The 18212-nt window shown below is 43.4% G+C and overlaps 1 protein-coding gene across 1 annotated transcript; it reads right to left on the reverse strand.

Moving 5' to 3' along the window:
- Positions 1-1373: 1373 nt before the first annotated feature.
- Positions 1374-18012, reverse strand: LOC136140863 (zinc finger protein 585A-like). The gene is made up of 6 exons (XM_065899013.1): positions 17908-18012; positions 17684-17863; positions 15484-15610; positions 14370-14469; positions 2812-3882; positions 1374-2649 (listed from the first exon to the last, which is right to left on the reverse strand). The coding sequence occupies exons 1-6, from the start codon at positions 18010-18012 to the stop codon at positions 1374-1376; spliced, it is 2859 nt and encodes a 952-aa protein (XP_065755085.1).
- Positions 18013-18212: the final 200 nt, after the last annotated feature.

An 18212-nucleotide genomic window follows, 5' to 3' on the forward strand; every position in this document is an offset into this window, starting at 1 on the left:
ACGATTGGCATGGATGTTGAGAAACTGGAACTCTCCTACAGTTTTGATGGGAATGAAAATGGGAAGTCATTTTAGACCAGTTTCTTAGTTTCATCAGGAGTTACACATTCATCTACCCAGTGATTCAGACACTGCACTGAGTTATCAATAAAAGATAAAAGAAACATAATCCACATAAAGAACTGATGCAAATGTTTGTAGCAGCTTTATTTTCAAGAGTGAAAACCTAGAAATAACCTAAATGCCCATAAAAAGATGAATGGGTAAATTAACAGTGGTACATCCAGATAAGAAAGCTACTCATCAAAAAATAAAGAGATGAGTTATTCGTTTATATCACTGATGAATCTCAAATAATTATGAAACAAAGGAACTCAGAAGAAAAACCCAGTAAACAGTTTATGATTCCAATCAGATAAATTCCAAAAAATGCAAAGGTATCTATTCTAAGGAAAAGTACATCAGTGATTACCTGGAGAGGTGGGAAGGGCAAGGAGAGATAATAGGACATGAGGTAAATATGGGCAGTATCAGAACTCTGGTGATGCTTTTGAGATTCATACCTAGGTGAAAACTTATTAACTTGTAATACTTCAAACATATGCAGTTTAGTACACGTAAATTATACTTTAATATAGATTTAAAGATTGTCTCAAGATGAAAAAATCTGTATGTCTCACTCCCTTTGGAAAATAGGTTTGGCAATCATATACTGAATCCACCAATGCTCTCCTTGTGCCCTCTGGGGATCAGTCTTCCTCAGTGGTAGCAAATGTGAAGAGCAATGAAGTACATTTCTACCTGAGTCAACAGGTATGCTGCCTAGATCACAAGAGCTACATCCCCTTTTCTCTTTCTTTCCTGTCTCTGCAGTAAGGGTCTTGAAATGAAATTCACTAGAACCAGTGTATAAACTGATCCTGCACAGTCAATGTCACAGAATCTGGATACGCTTTTAGAAGAGGCACATTCCATCTAGTTGGCTGCAATGTCCTCCACTCCCTGCTAAACCAGAGTTTCTGTACCAATTATGGTTTCCCCTGGACCCAATGGTCTTACAAATAGCAACATTACCTCAAAGAATTGTGGACATTGGGAAATATAGTTCTCTGTAGACTTGGAGGAATACACGCCCTCCAACAGTGCCTCAATACCCTATAATCTCTAATTTGAGTAAGGGAAAAAAATTCATGCCCTCAGAAGCACTTGAGGTGAGATTCAATTCAGACCAATGGCCCCTCAGTTTTCTCCACTGCCTCTATACTGAACAAGGAAATTGCACATTCCCTGTACATCTATGCCTTTCTCTCGTGTAAACTCTCCAATCCTCAGAAGGATTTGCTCATAAAAGATTTCCCACATTTAGGGCACTCTTAAGGCCTTTCTCTAGTGTGACCTCTCTCATGACAACGCAGTTTGGAGCTGGTAATAAAAGATTTCCCACATTCACTGCACTTAAAAGGCCTTTCTCCACTGTGAACTCTCTGATGATAACTGAGGGTGGAGCTATGAGTAAAAGATTTAGCACATTCAGTGCACTTATAAGGTCTTTCTCCAGTGTGAGCTCTCTGGTGTATAATGAGGAGATTTCTTTGGACAAATGATTTCCCACAATCACTACACTCATAAGGCCTTTCTCCAGTGTGAGCACTCTGATGATAACGAAGGCTAGAGCTGGTCGTAAAGGATTTCCCACATTCACTGCACTCATAAGGTTTCTTTCCACTGTGAGTATTCTGATGATAATGAAAGTTAGAGTTGTTAGTAAAGGATTTCCCACATTCACTGCACTCATAAGGCCTCTCTCCAGTGTGATTTCTCAGATGTACACGGAGATGGGTATTAGAGGTAAAAGATTTCCCACATTTGGTGCATTTGTAAGGCTTTTCTCCAGTATGAGTTCTAAGATGATAAAGGAGGGTGGAGCTAGCGGTATAAGATTTCCCACATTCACTGCACTTATAAGGCTTCTCTCCAGTGTGATTTCTCTGATGAACACGCAAGACGTAATTAGTAATAAAAGATTTCCCACATTCAGTGCATTTGTAAGGCCTTTCTCCTGTGTGAATTCTCTGGTGTTCAATAAGCCCACACTTACTCTGAAAAGATTTCCCACACTCACTACATCCATAAAGACCTTCTCCTGTGTGAACTCTCTGGTGTCGAATGAAGCTATTCCTAAGGGTAAAGGATTTCCCACATTTGCTACACTTAAAAGGCTTTTCTCCAGAATGAAATCTATAGTGATCACACAGATAATAGATAGAAGTAAAGGATTTCCCACATTCACTGCACTCATAAGGCCTTTCTCCTCTGTGAACTCTCTGATGATAACAGAGGTTGGAGCTAGTTTTAAAAGCCTTCCCACATTTACTGCACTTATAAGGTCTTTCTCCTGTGTGTAATCTCTGATGATATCTGAGGGCAGACCCAGACATAAAACATTTCCCACAGTCACTGCACTGATGAGGCCTCTCTCCAGAATGAATTCTCTGATGATAACGGAGGGTACTGCTACTGGTAAAGGATTTCCCGCATTCACTGCACCTTACACAAGGCCTTTCTCCAGAATGAACCCCCAGATGATAACAGAAGTTGGATTTAGAGGTAAAAGATTTCCCACATTCACTGCACGTATAAGGCCATTCACTAGAATGAATTTTCTGATTTCATTTCGTGATGGTAACGAAGAAGAGCAGAGTAATAGGAAAGTTCCCCACATTCACTGCCACTCATAAGGGGCCTTTCTCAGTGTGAGTGCTTTGATGATAATGAGGTTAAAGCTACTGGTAAAAGATTCCCACAGTTCACTGCATCAGAAGGCCTTTCTCCAGCGTGAACTCATCAGTGCAGTGAGTGGTAAAAGATTTCCCACATTCGGGGCACTCATAAGGTTTTTCTCCTGTGTGAGACCTCTGATGATATCTGAGGGCAGCCCTAGAGACAAAAGATTTCTCACATTCACTGCACTCATAAGGCCTTTCTCCTGTGTGATATCTATGATGAGAAATGAATGCAGACCTAGACATAAAAGATTTCCCACATTCACTGCACTCATAAGGCTTTTCTCCAGAATGAACTCTCTGATGATATCGGAAAGCATTGGAAGAGGTATAAGACTTTCCACATTCACTGCATTTATAAGGCTTTTCTCCCGTGTGAGATCTCTGATGAGCACGGAGGGTGCGGTTAGTGGTAAAGGACTTCCCACATTCACTGCACTCATAAGGCCTTTCTCCTGTGTGAGATCTCTGATGATAAATGAGGGCAGACCTACAGGTAAAAGATTTCACACAGTCACTACACTTATAAAACCTTTCTCCAGAAAATACTCTCTTATGTCGAATGAACACAGAGCTATGGGAAAAAGACTTTGCACAGTCACTGCACACAGAACTGTTTTCTCCACTGTGCAATCTCTGGGGGTAAATGAGGACACATTTTTGAGTTAAGGATTTCCCACACTTGCTACACTTGTCCTGTCCTGAACCAGTATAAATTTTTCGATGTTGACTGATGGTTGAGCTTTGTCTAAAGGATTTGTCACTTCTGCTAAACACATGAAGCCTTTCTCTAGTGTGTACTCTCAGGTGCATAACAAATGCGGATTTGTACCTGAATGTTTTCCCACATTCACTGCACACAAAACACTGTCTTTCAGTGTAGACACACCAGTCCTGAACAAGTGTGTGTTTGGGGCTGAGGGCTTTCTTGCATTCTCCCCAGGTGTGGTGATTTTTCCTGCCTTGTGAAGTTGACCCACACTGGGTGATTTTGCTTGGCTTCTCCACAGTATGAGTGGTCTGCTGCTGCAGATATCCCATGCTGGCCAGGATCTTCCTAGAAGTAAGAGGCTTCTGTGACACTTGGAATCTGTGGCTCCTGAAAAATGAAACCCTGTGTACAATGCTATTCAAAGGCATATAAAATTTTGTTGCACATGCCCCACATCTCAACAGTTTATGGCTGTGTTGTGTTCCCTGATGCTCGGCCAACTGGAAAATGTCTCTCAAGACTGGACCACACATCTCACAGGGGTGTGTCTTCTGGGAAAATGGAGCTGCCTTAGGAGACCCAGCCTGTGACACTCCTACAGGAACAGTTTCTTCACAGGGTGTCTCCTCACCTTCTGCTCCACAGCAGCAACCTGAATGCAAAGAAACACTCTTGAAGTACACGTTGACTCCATAGAGAGGGAGCTAACTCACCACAAATGTGCAGCTATCTCATCTAAGAATGCATCTTTTCAAGCAAATGGGATACTTTTCAAGACTAGGGAGCTGGAAATCAGTTTAAGCAGCAGCTGCTGTGCATTCCTGGGTCCTTACAATATGAAAATAGTAGAGACCTCAACAGGGGAAGGATACAAAAATAGGGTGTGACATAAGGAAGAGAAGCAGGGTCTAGTGCTTGTTTCTCTGACCACAGCTTCCTGCAGGACCTTTTCTACTGCTGATGTGAAGCACAGTAGAAGGGTGTGATCAAGGCCATGAAAACACAATCACAACAGATTATGTGCTTTTTGAGGTCAATTTAAGCATATGTTCACACACCTCACAGCAGAACATGTGAAAGGCAAGGTTACAGAGTAATAGAGAAAGGGTGGTGAGATGTGGAGTCCAGAGAGGTAGAGATTATCACTTGGCTGGAAATCACAGTAGAAATGACAAAGTAGTTGAACTGACAGGTTGGCAAAGGGTCAAAGGTGGAGGCATAAAGGTAGAAATATGGTGTGGACACTGGCAATGGCACCAAAATTCTCGTTGAACGAGGACAGGTTCCTGGTATAGTCTTTGTTTTTTTTAAAAAAGATTATATATATATATATATATATATATATATATATACACGCTGATTGGCTGTGTTGGGTCTTCATTGCTGCACACAGGCTTTTTCTCTAGTTACGGTGAGTGGGGGCTGCTCTTGGTTGCGGTGCACAGGCTTCTCATTACAGTGGCTTCTCGTTGTGGAGCATGGGCTCTAGGCACATGTGCTTCAGTAGTTGTGGTGCACAGGCTCAGTAATTGTGGCTCGTGGGCTCTACACTGCAGACTCAGTAGTTGTGACGCACAGGCTTAGCTGCTTTGTAGCATGTGGGATCTTCCTGGACCAGGGCTGAAACCTGTGTCCCCTGCATTGACATGTGGAATTTTTTTTTTTTTTTGCAGTACACGGGCCTCCCATCGCCGCAGACCCTCCTGTCGCGGAGCACAGGCTCCGGACACGCAGGCCCAGCAGCCAGGACCCATGGGCCCAGCCGCTCTGTGGCATGTGGGATCCCCCCTGACCGGGGCACGAACCCGCATCCCCTGCATCAGCAGGCAGACTCCCAACCACTGCGCCACCAGGGAAGCCCAACAGGTGGATTTTTAACCACTGCACCACCAGGGAAGTCCCTGGGTTCCTGGTATATTCTTAACACGGTCCTTATGTCACAGTCTCCCCAGCTGTAATTCACCAGAACCAGGCCAACTCTGAGCCCACCTTGCCATGGCTAGAGCTATGTCCATCCCATGATTCACAAAGGACTCTTCTAAGAGTCCTTTACCTTACTTTGCCCTAAGCCCTAACTGTGCAACTACCTGGGACCAAGCACTGAAAGAAAAAGGACAAGTGAAAGGCCAGCACTGTCCCAGAGCAACTCAGCACACAGCAGACCCAGGAAAGAGCACAAGGTGAGTGACGTCAACAAAACAGTAGAATAGGAGATACCGCCCTTCACCATCAATTAAACAGTTATCCATGAAGGAGATTAATTAGCCCTGGAAGGCTCGAGAGTCCAATTAAGAACACACTACAACAGAGTGGAGCATTAAAAAAAGGAGTATGCACACAGAAAGGATTTCTGGAGAGACTGTCTTAGCAGAGACATCTGGAGATGACTAGGAAATGGAGGCCAGGCTATCACTGGGCTACCTCTATCAGCCACAGGTTGGGTGCCATTACAGTCCCAAGTGGCCTGCGCTGCAGAAGACCCCAGTTGCCTGCTCTACATTGGACACTGGAGCTTTCGCCACTGAGTTATCCAACAACCATGACCACACTGGATGCCCTGGTGGGTATGAAGCTACTGGGCCACCCCTCAGTTGGACCTGCTGTACCAATCCAGGATCAGGGCTGCCACACCCCCCAACCCTGTACATGTCCTGGAACCAGAGGTGCTGCACCTGCTGTGTGTGTCGGCATTCCAGACCCTGACTCCACAGCTAAACCATGTACTCCAGTGTGTCAGGCACTGGAGACAAATTCACTATAGACAAGCCAGCTCCACAGACCCACAGCCACCATCTACATGTGCAGCCAGACACACTCCATGGCTGCTCCCTGCATAGCCACACATCACAAACCAAAGCCAAGGGCTTCCCTGGTGGCACAGTGCTTAAGAATCTGCCTACCAATGCAGGAGACACGGGTTCGAGCTCTGATCCAGGAAGATCCCACATGCCATGGAGCAACTAAGCCCATGTGCCACAACTACTGAGCCTGCGCTCTAGGGCCCACAAGCCACAACTATAGAGCCCACGTACCACAACTACTGAAGCCTGCGCACCTAGAGCCCATGCTCCACCACAAGAGAAGCCACCACAATGAGAAGCCTGCTCACTGCAATGAAGAGTAGCCCCCGCTCACCACAACTAGAGAAAGCCCGCCTGCAGCAACGAAGACCCAAGGCAGCCAAAAATATAAATAAAATAATAATAATAATAAAAAAACCAAAGCCAAGGCTGCTGAAGGCTATCTAGTGACCCAGACCCCAGAACCACTGTCGCTCCACAAGTGCCTGTACACAACATCCCTGTTCTGTGGATGCTCAACAGGTACCCACATATTAGACACCAGTGCCACTACAACCAATAGGGTTCCCAAGAGCCGACTGGGCACCAGGAGGGATCCCCTTGCCCACAAAGTACTCCATAGGAGAAAAAGAGATCAGGAATTCCTCAGCAGCCTTCACCAAATTTGGACACCCTCAGCCTGGTTGATTGAGGACTCCTGATATCTTTGCTGACACTGACTTCAGGTGAAGAAGCTGCACAGAGACCAACACAGCTGGGCCTTCCCCAGAGCCAGAATGACCACAGCCCCAATGTTGCACTCACCATCAGTGGAGGTCTTTCCCCACCAACACTGTAATGCGATGGGAAAAAATGACTACACCATCAAATCAGCAGACATAAATGCAAGGCTACAGGAAACACAAAACATCAATGAAACATGAAACCAATACAGAAATACCATAATTTATCAGAAACCACACCCAAGGAAATGGAGATCTACAAACGGTCAAAGAATTCAAAATTATTGTTTGAACAAAGTTCAGTGAAGCAACAAAACACAGATAGACAATTCGACAAAGTAAGGTAAACAATACACAAAGAAAACAAGTTGCTCAACAAAGAGACAGAAATGAAAAAGAACAAAACTGGCTGGCTGAGGGTGCACTGAGAGACAGTCCCTGACTGCCACACCTAAGAGCTGCAGGGGACAGGTTCACCTTTATCCAGTTGCCTATAGGTACCAGCAGCCACTAGGCTCATGAACGTTGGCTGAGAGGAACAAAAGGATGGAGAAATCACCCCCACACTTTCAACCAATGATATTGCAGTTTCTAGCATGCCCACTCTCCGAAAAGACACTCAGATGTGAAGAATCAACAGATGAATTAATAAACGAATATGTGGGAAATGCCTATCAAACCACTGATGGGATTTTTTTTTACTTTTTTTATTGGAGTATAATTGCTTTACAATGTTGTATTAGTTTCTGCTGTACAATAAAGTGACTCAGCTATATGTATACCTATATACCCTCCCTCTTGGACCTCCCTCCCACCCCCCCCATCCCACCCATCTAGGTCGTCATAGAGCACTGAGCTGAGCTTCCTGTGTTTTATAGCATGTTCCCACTAGCTATCTATTTTATGCAGTAGTGTATATATGTCAATCTTAATCTCCCAATTCATCCCACCCTCCCCTCCCCCACAGTGCTACATGTCCATTCTCTACATCTACCTCTCTATTCCTGTCCTGCAAATAGGTTCATCTGTACCCATTGATGGAATTATTAATGTGATACCACAGGCAGCTAAGAAGACACATCAAAATAAGAAGAAATAGAGCAATACCAGATCATTATATATATGATCACACACATACATATACATACAGACACACAACAAATAAATCCTCTTAATACCAGTAGGGTGTCAACCAATATGTGGGAAGGAAGACTGTCTCTACACTGACTGTCCGTATTGCACTGGTTTTTCAGCAGGACAATTCTATTCGGTCTCTGAAAGAAAACTTCCTACAGCAATGAAATAGCACAACCACCTTGTGCTTTAACAGTCTGCTCTTACCCATTACCAGAACAATTTATGTGTTCTTACACCTTTGGACTTGTATGGGTATTAAGATCTTCAAGAATAATGAAAGCAACCAGAACCAAAATGGTATATATATGAAGTATACGCCTTAGGCATCTATTTTGAGACTAGATGGAAATATTGAAGACACTTTAAAAAAAATTTATACAGTAAGTTGTCATTAATCTATTTTATGCATATTAGTGTATATATGTCAATCCCAATCTCCCAATTCATCCCACCACCACCCCCTGCACTTTCCTCCCTTTGTGACCATACATATATATTAACTCATATATGTGGAATCTAGAAAAATGGTACAGATGAACAGGTCTGCAAGGCAGAAATAAAGACACAGATGAAGAGAACAAAAGTATGAAGACCCATTTAAATTGCAGGAAAGATGCTTTGCTTTTGTCAAAGAATTGACTATAGGCTTAAGCTTCAGAAGTTTCTTTTATTGTACTTTTGTTCTACTTTTGTGTTCTGAATGTTCAAACACAAAATTCTTGTGTTAGAAGAGGCATTTCAACAAATAGCTGTTGAGAAAGAGTAGTCCCAATAATCTGATGACTTTATTTCTTGTTTACCTAAAAGTTAGTCATTTGAAAGTTTGTTTAGATTCAAGATCCTTGGTACACTCACGTTAGAACTGATGAAAATCATTCCAAAAGAGCTATACTGGAATACATGTAGGAAATGCTTTGACTAGTTTAATATAAAACCGTATAATAAAATGGAAATTTCATGTACTTGCAAAAATTCTGAGTTGGTAAAATTACTTTCATCTATAGGGCATGAAGCCTGTTGGTAAAATTATTCTCATTGTTGAGCATTAATTGTAATAAAATGATGACACTCTTCCATTTAAAACAAACAAATGAGCCCACAGAAATTTTGGTGCTGAAGAATACAATGAAACAAACAACAAGGCACAATGGAGAGAGTATCAACGGCCAATTTTATCAAGCAAAAGTAAAAATCTAGGAACATGAAAACAGGTGTTTCAATTATCCAGTGAGGGGGAGAAAAAAGGAAAAGAATGAAGTAAAGAAAGCCTATGCAGATTATGAAATATAAAGCAAAACATTATTTGTATTTTTAGAGCCCTTGAAAGATAAGACAGAAAGTGGTAGTGAGCACATGTAAAGAAACAATGGTTGAAAACTTTCTAAATCCAGGAAGAAGAGTAGATGTCCTGATGCTCACAGGTTCGATCAAAGGGAACTTCACTGAAGCACATAAAAAAAAACTGTCAAAAAGCAACTACAGGGACTTCTCTGGTGGCACAGTGGTTAACACTCCATGCTCCCAATGCAGGGGGCCCAGATTCAATTTCTGGTCAGGGAACTAGATCCCACATACATGCTCCAACCAAGAGTTCACATGCCACAACTAAGGAGCCCGTGTGCCGCAACTCAGAATGCAGCGAGCCACAACTAAGGAGCCTGCCTGCTGCAACTAAGACCCAGCACAACCAAATATATAAATAAATGTTAAAAAAAAAAAAAAAAAAAGCAATTACACAGAATTCCCTGGTGGTCCAGTGGTTAGGACTCAGCACTTTCACTGCTTGGGCCTGGGTTCAATCCCTGGTCAGGGAACTAAGATCCCACAAGACTTGCAGTGCAGGGAAAAAAAAAAAAAAAAAAGGCAATTACATATTATTCAGTCATTAAAAATTAATGAAATAACGCCATTTGCAGCAACATGGATGAACCTAGAGATTATCATACTAAGTCAGGTAAATCAGAGAAAAAAACAAATATTATGTGATATCACTTACATGTGGAATCTAAAAAAATAGTACAAATGAACTTTACATACAGAACAGACACAGACTTACAGACAAAACTTATGGTTACCAAAGGGGGAAGTGGGGGAGGGATAAATCAGGAGTATGGGATTAACAGATGGACACTGGCATATATAAAATAAACAACAAGGATTTACTGTATAGTACAGGGAACCATATTCAATACCTTGTAATCAACTATAATGGAAAAGAATTAAAAAATAGATATATAGATATATATATATCACTTTGCTATACACCTAAAAAAAAAGCAATCACAAATAGAAAATTTTGAAAGCAAGCCATGCAGCACAGCCAAAAACATAAACAAATAAAATAGGTCTCAAGATATATATATTTTTTAAAGTGAAAAATTTAGAGCAATAAATGCTCATGTTTAGAAAAAGAAAGACCTCAAACAAATTTATGTCTCAAGGAGCTAAAGAAAGAACAAATTACACCCAACATTACCTGAAGAAAGGAAATAAGAAATATCAGAGCAGCAATAAATAAAACCACAAACTAGAAAAAAGAGAAGATAAAGAACACAAGTTCTTTTTTGAAAAGACAAATAATTGACAAACCATTAGGTACACAAAGAAAAAAGAGAAAAGACTAAAAAATACCAACACCCATTTATGATTAAAAACTCTCCAGAAAGTGGGCATAGAGGGAACCTACCTCAACATAATAAAGGCCATATACAACAACCCCATAGCAAACATCATTCTCAATGGTGAAAAACTGAAAGCATTTCCTCTAAGATGAGGAACAAGACAAGGATGTCCACTCTCACCACTGTTATTCAACATAGTTTTGGAAGTCCTAGCTACAGCAGTCAGAGAAGAAGAAGTAAAGCTGTCCCTGTTTGCAGATGACATGATACTAAACATAGAGAATCCTAAAGATGCTACCAGAAAACTATTAGAGCTAATCAATGAATTTGATAGAGTAGCAGGATACAAAATTAATGCACAGAAATCTCTTGCATTCCTATACACTAATGATGAAAGATCTGAAAGAGAAATTAAGGAAACTCTCCCAGTTACCACTGCAACAAAAAGAATAAAATACCTAGGAATAAACCTACCTAAGGAGAAAATAAAAGACCTGTATGCAGAAAACTATAAGACACTGATGAAAGAAATTAAAGATGATACAAACAGATGGAGAGATACACCATGTTCTTGGATTGGAAGAATCAACATTGTGAAAATGACTATACTACCCAAAGCAATCTACAGTCAAACTACCAATGGCAATTTTCACAGAACTAGAACAAAAAATTTCACAATTTGTATGGAAACACAAAAGACCACGAATAGCCAAAGCAATATTGAGAAAGAAAAGTGGAGCTGGAAGAATCAGGCTCCGGGATTTCAGACTATACTACAAAGCTACAGTAATCAAGACAGTATGGTACTGGCACAAAAACAGAAATATTGATCAATGGAACAGGAAAGAAAGCCCAGAGATAAACGCACGCCCATATGGTCACCATATATATATATATATATATATATATATTTTTTTTTTTTTTTTTTTTTTTTTTTTTTTTTTTTTGCGGTATGTAGGCCTCTCACTGTTGCGGCCTCTCCCGTGGTGGAACACAGGCTCCGGAGGTGCAGGCTCAGCAGCCATGGCTCACGGGCCCAGCCGCTCCCCAGCATGTGGGATCTTCCCGGACCGGGTCACAAACTCTGTCCCCTGCATCGGCAGGCAGACTCTCAACCACTGTGCCACCAGGGAAGCCCTGGTCATCTTATTTTTGATAAAGGAGGCAAGAACATACAACGTAGAAAAGACAGCCTCTTCAATAAGTGGTGCTGGGAAAACAGGACAGCTACATGTAAAAGAATGAAATTAGAACACTCCCTAACCCCATACACAAAAATAAACTCAAAATGGATTAAAGTCCTAAATGTAAGGCCAGATACTATAAAATTCGTAGAGGAAAACATAGGCAGAACACTCTATGACATAAATCATAGCAAGATCCTTTTTGACCCACGTCCTAGAGAAATGGAAATAAAAACAAAAATAAACAAATGGGACCTAATGAAACTTAAAAGCTTTTGCACAGAAAAGGAAAACATAAACAAGACAAAAAGACAACCCTCAGAATGGGAGAAAATATTTGCAAATGAAGCAACTGACAAAGGATTAATCTGCAAAATTTACAAGCAGCTCATGCAGCTCAATAGCAAAAGACAAACAACCCAATCCAAAAGTGGACAGAAGATCTAAACAGACATTTCTCCAAAGAAGATATACAAATTGCCAACAAACTCAAGAAAGGATGCTCAACATCACTAATCATTAGAGAAATGCAAATCTAAACTACAATGAGGGGTCTTCCCTGGTGGCGCAGTGGTTAAGAATCCGCCTGCCAATGCAGGGGACGCGGGTTTGAGCCCTGGTCTGGGAAGATCCCACGTGCTGCTGAGCAGCTAAGCCTGTGTGCCACAACTACTGAAGCCCGCGCACCTAAAGCCCATGCTCTGCAACAAGAAAAGCCACCGCAATGAGAAGCCCGTGCACCACAATGAAGAGTAGCCCAGCCCCCACTCGCCGCAACTAGAGAAAGCCCGCGTGCAGCAACGAAGACCCAATGGAGCCATAAATACATAATTTTTTAAAAAAGAAAAAGCTACAATGAGGTATCACCTCACAGCGCCAGAATGGCCATCATCAAAAAATCTACACACAATAAATGCTGGAGAGGGTGCGGAGAAAAGGGAACTCTCTTGCACTGTTGGCGGGAAAGTAAATTGATACAGCCATTATGGAGAACAGTATGGAGCCTCCTTAAAATACTAAAAATAGAACTACCATACGACCCAGCAATCCCACTATTGGGCATATACCTTGAGAAAACCATAATTCAAAAAGAGTCATGTATCACAATGTTCATTGCATCTCTATTTATGATAGCCAGGACACGGAAGCAACCTCAGTATCCATCAACAGATGAATGGATAAAGAAGATGTGGCACATATACACAATGGAATATTACTCAGCCATAAAAAGAAATGAAACTGAGTTATTTGTAGTGAGATGGATGTACCTAGAGTCTCTCATACAGAGTAAAGTAAGTCAGAAAGAGAAAAACAAATACCGTATGCTAACACATATATATGGAATAATAATAATAAAAAGATTCTGAAGAACCCAGGGGCAGGACAGGAAATAAGGACACAGATGTAGAGAATGGACTTGAGGACACGGGGAGTGGGAAGGGTAAGCTGGGACAAAGTGAGAGAATGGCATGGACATATATACACTACCAAATGTAAAATAGATAGCTAGTGGGAAGCAGCCGCATAGCACACGGAGATCAGTTTGGTACTTTGTGACCAGCTAGAGGGGTGGGATAGGGATGGTGGGAGGGAGATGCAAGAGGGAGGAGATATGGGGATATATGTATTTGTATAGCTGACTCACTTTGTTATAAAGCAGAAACACACCATTGTAAAGCAATTATACTCCAAAAAAGATGTAAAAAAAAATAATAAAATTAATTTTGCAAAAAAAAAATCAGAAATTAAAAACACATTACAACTGATAACACAGAAATGCAACCGATCATTAGAGACTATTATGATGAGTTAAATGCCAACAAACTGCATAACCTAGAAGAAATGAATACAGTCCTATGAACAAACAACCAAGACTGAATCATGAGGGGATTCCCTGTTGGTCCAGTGATGGCATGAAAAAAAAAAAAAAAGAAAAAGAAATGAATGGGATGAAAATCCCAGGACCAGATACATTCACTGGTGAATTCTAGAAAACATTTAAAAAGAATTAGCATCAATCCTCCACAAACTTCCAAAATTGAATAGGATCAACACTTTCTGAACTCATTTTATGAGGCCAGCATTACCCTGCTACCCAAGGACACTACATGAAAAATGCAGACCAATGTTCATGATGAACACCTAAACAGAAATCCTCAATAAAATACTACCAAACCAAATTCAACAGCACAAGAAAAAGATAATATACCCTAATTAAGTCTGATTTACCCTTGGGATGCAAGGATGCCTCAAGGTACACAAATCAACGTATGCAATACCCCACCACCCTAGCAAGTGGAGTATAAAATCATATGATCTTTTCATGATATAAACTCTCAACAAATTCGGTACAGAAGGAACGGACTTCACCATGATATACTCCATATAATATGACAACTCACAGCCTACTTCATATTCATGGTAGAAGCTAAAAACTTGTTCTCTGTAATCAGGAACAAGACAAGGACGGTCACTTTCTCATCACTTTTATTCCACAGGGTACTAAATTCTACACAGAACAATTAGGCAACAAAAAGAAATAACAGACATTTAAATCTGAAAAGCAAAGTCTTCTCTGCAGATGACATGACCTTATGTATAGAAGACCTTAAATAGTCTCCCACCAAACTGTTAGGATGAATAAGCAGAATCAGAAAGCTGCAGGATACAAAATCAACATACAAAAATCACTCGCATTTCAGCACAATAACAATGGACTATCTTGAAAGAAACGAAGAAAGCAATCACAGTAATAGCATCAAGACCGATAAATACTTAGGAAGAAAATTAACCTAGGAGCAGAAAAATGTGTACAATGAAAATTATAAAACACTAATAAAGGAAATTAGAGATGGAAACAAATGAAAATACATCCAATATTCATGGATTGGAAGAATTAGTATTGTTAAAATGGCCATAAGGGAATTCCCTGGCAGTCCAGTGGTTAGGACTCCATGCACTCACTCACTTCCGAGGGCCCAGGTTCAATCTCAGTTCGGGGAACTAAGATTCCCAAAAGCCTGACTTCCCTGGTGGCCCAGTGGTTAAGAATCCACCTGCCAATGCAGGGATCACGGGTTTGAGCCCTGGTCCGGGAAGATCCCACATCCTGTGGAGCAACTAAGCCCGTGTGCCACAGCTACTGAAGCCCACGTACCTAGAGCCCATGCTCTGCAACAAGAGAAGCCACCGCAATGAGAAACCCGAGCGCCACAACGAAGAGTAGCCCTCACTTGCCGCAACTAGAGAAAGCCCGCATGAAGCAACGAAAACCCACTGCAGCTAAAAATAAATAAATCAGTCAATAAATTTACAGAATAGCAAGGACTGGGGCTGCAGGAGAGAAGATGACAGTGCAAATACCCCAGCCTTCTACCTACCACAACAACTACACAGACTACTGGGGAAACAAGTTGTCCCTACACCACATGGGTGGACAGAACACGTCCTTCGGGAAGGGGGGGTGAGGGTGAGGCAGGATACAGAGCCTAGCCCAGGTCACTGGGGAGGGTGAGGGTCTTACCCAGCGAGGATATAAGTGCATAGATGTCCAGCGTCACACTGAGGTACAGGCGTCTCTGAGCCTCATCAAGAAGCTTCCACTCCCCCCAGGAGAAGCGCACAGCAACATCCGGAAAGGTCACACCACCCTGTCATGAAGGGGATAGATGAAAGCTTGAACATTCTCCCTCTGAGAACTCACAATCCATCTCCTCATATATCTATTCCAGTCATCCTCCACCAGAGCTCCCCACCTGAGAGAGGATGCCAGGCCCTGGAGCAATTGACTCCCTCTGTCTCCTCACAGCCCATTAATCACTTTGCTCAGTCCTCAGCAATAACAGGTAGGGGGGCACATAGATGCTATCTAAGCTCTGGGCTTGACCTGCAATGTCCCGTCCCTCCAGCCAAGCAATTCCCCTGGGGTCTCCCAAACTGTGGGAATCCAGACACAGCCAAATGTCAACATGTCAAATGCTTCACCGGTACAGCCTCAACACCAGGGCCTGGGGGCCATCAGCTCACACTTCCTCTCCGTGTGCACATCATTCTGTAGATGACATTTCTCTCACAATTTCAGACCCTACAGTTGCGCTTCCACAACACTGCCACATCCCTGCACCACACCATAGAATTCTCCCTGAACATACCCACATATTTGGCGCTTGGCATCCAGAAAGGGCTTGAGAAATTCAAACAAGATTCGGTACAGGGCTTCCGTGGTGGCGCAGTGGTTGAGAGTCTGCCTGCCGATGCAGGGGACATGGGTTCGTGCCCCAGTCCGGCAGGGTCCCGCGTGCCGCGGAGCGTCTGGGCCCGTGAGCCATGGCCGCTGGGCCTGCGCGTCCGGAGCCTGTGCTCCGCAGCAGAAGAGGCCGCAGCGGTGAGAGGCCCACGTACCGCAAAAAGAAAGAAAGAAAAAAAAAAAAGATTCTGTACAACCCCAGTCCTCTGATGGATCCAACACCAGAGTAAGCCACAAACGCCGCTTAGACGCTCTCCCCAACTGCCTCTAATCTTTGCTTCGGTATCAGCCACCCAGAACCACATGTGAATTTCATATTCCCTCAACTCTCTTCAACATTTTTTACTACCAGTTTTGCCCTTTCAGCAGCCACAACACTCCTCTCTGTCTCAACTCAACCTTTGTAAAAACAAAACAAAACAAACAAAAAAACCCAGTCCTAAATATCTCCCTGCCAGGCACAGTGACCCACAAATGACGACATTTGCCGCAGGCCATATCCACTAGCAAGCCTCAAACGTCCCAGACCCCATCAAAGCTCACCACAAAATTCTGGAGAAGCCACATAGTAGTAATACTAAATAAGCAACAGACCCAGTCTCACTGCCTTCTTGTCTCAATTACTCCTAAGTCTCCTCAGCTGTCACTCGTCCACTCATCCCATGGAAGCCTCGGCCTCCCACCAGATCAACCTCTCTCCCATACCGTTCCCACTGCCACTTCTCTACCTCACTTGGGTTTTCAATGCCCAGCAAACCCAACCAGGCCCTGAGCCAGAGAACCACTCCTCAGCACACACCAGTCTTTCTGACCTACTAATACCACGGCTACTATAACCTGCATCCCCCCTAAATGTGAGACAGCTCCACCCTGGTCCACACAGTAGACATCACTTTTGAAAATTTCCATTCTTGAACGCCTTTCCCAGTTTTCCAGACCTGCCTGTCCAGCTGCCCACTTGTTGCCTACACTCACTCTTCTCTGAAACATCTCAGACTCTTTAACAGAGCCAAAACAACCTTGTGATATTTCCAAGGAAAATTAACCTGCTGCTGACGTCCCCATCCAGTTGATGAAGCTTTCATCCCTTTGTCTAATAAGGGCCAAAAACCGTCCGGGCATACATCACTACTTCCTTTCTGTCACCAGCAACACCCACAATTGGCTTGGCCCTTCCCCAAAACTGGATCCAGAACTTATCACGCTCCAGGACAGTCACTCTGGTCCATCAACACTCACCTAGGTTATTGCAATTAATCTTCCTGTGTTTCCTGCCTCCCCCCTTACTCCCATAGTGGATCTCTTGTCTGCAACTAGTTGTAGCCTCTTTTGATCTGGGGAAGACCACCTCCCGCCTGCGATTCAAACCTCATATTACTTGTATAACAGATGGCCAACTTCTCAAGCAGCAACACTGCAGGCTTGACTCTGGCCCCACTGCATCTTGCTTCTAACAGAAAGCACAGAGTTGCTGTACCCCGGTCCCGACCTCCAACCTTTCCGTGTATCCTCCTCTCCGCCTGTAACCCTCTTCTACACGCGACCACACACTATCTGTCGGAAACAGAACTCCACCCACGACCGCCTCACCGTCCTGGACACCGCGGCCGGGGCTGAGGGCAAGTGAGCAGGTGCCCCGCACTGGGGGCTTCAGTGTCTGGTGGGGTGAGGGCGGTGAGGGCCCGGAGGACAAGCGTTTACCTGAGGCGGGTCCCTCAGCGCCGCCGCCATCGGATCCTGTGATCTCAGAGGGCTGGGAGCGGCGTCCCTTATCCCGGGTCTGGCGCGCGGCACCCCGAGCTGCATCGCCGAACTTGACACGCCTCAGTGCAGCGGGGACACAGCCTCCTCTCGGACCTTCCCGTTCCCGACCAGCGAGCCAACGAGAGAGACGCCAAAGTGAGCGCGACTTGGCTGGCTAGGTGGTGTCCCCTTCCTCCCACACTACGCCGTGAGGACAACCGCCCCTGACAGAGGACGACGGTATCTGCGCACCGTTCCCTGCT

Source organism: Phocoena phocoena, chromosome 20 (genome assembly GCF_963924675.1).
Source record: "Phocoena phocoena chromosome 20, mPhoPho1.1, whole genome shotgun sequence".
NCBI classification, from domain to species: Eukaryota; Metazoa; Chordata; class Mammalia; order Artiodactyla; family Phocoenidae; genus Phocoena; species Phocoena phocoena.

What these genes read in the sequence shown, in the direction of transcription:
- LOC136140863 (XM_065899013.1), bottom strand. Translation starts at nt 18,012, where the DNA reads ATGCAGCTCGGGGTGCCGCGCGCCAGACCCGGGATAAGGGACGCCGCT. An exon ending in GGTTGGAGGTCGGGACCGGG is followed by an intron (nt 15,611 to 17,683) that starts GTACAGCAACTC and finishes CCTTCATGACAG; the next exon opens with GGTGGTGTGACCTTTCCGGA. An exon ending in GCTTCTACCATGAATATGAA is followed by an intron (nt 3,883 to 14,369) that starts GTAGGCTGTGAG and finishes TTCATTTTTCAG; the next exon opens with GAGCCACAGATTCCAAGTGT.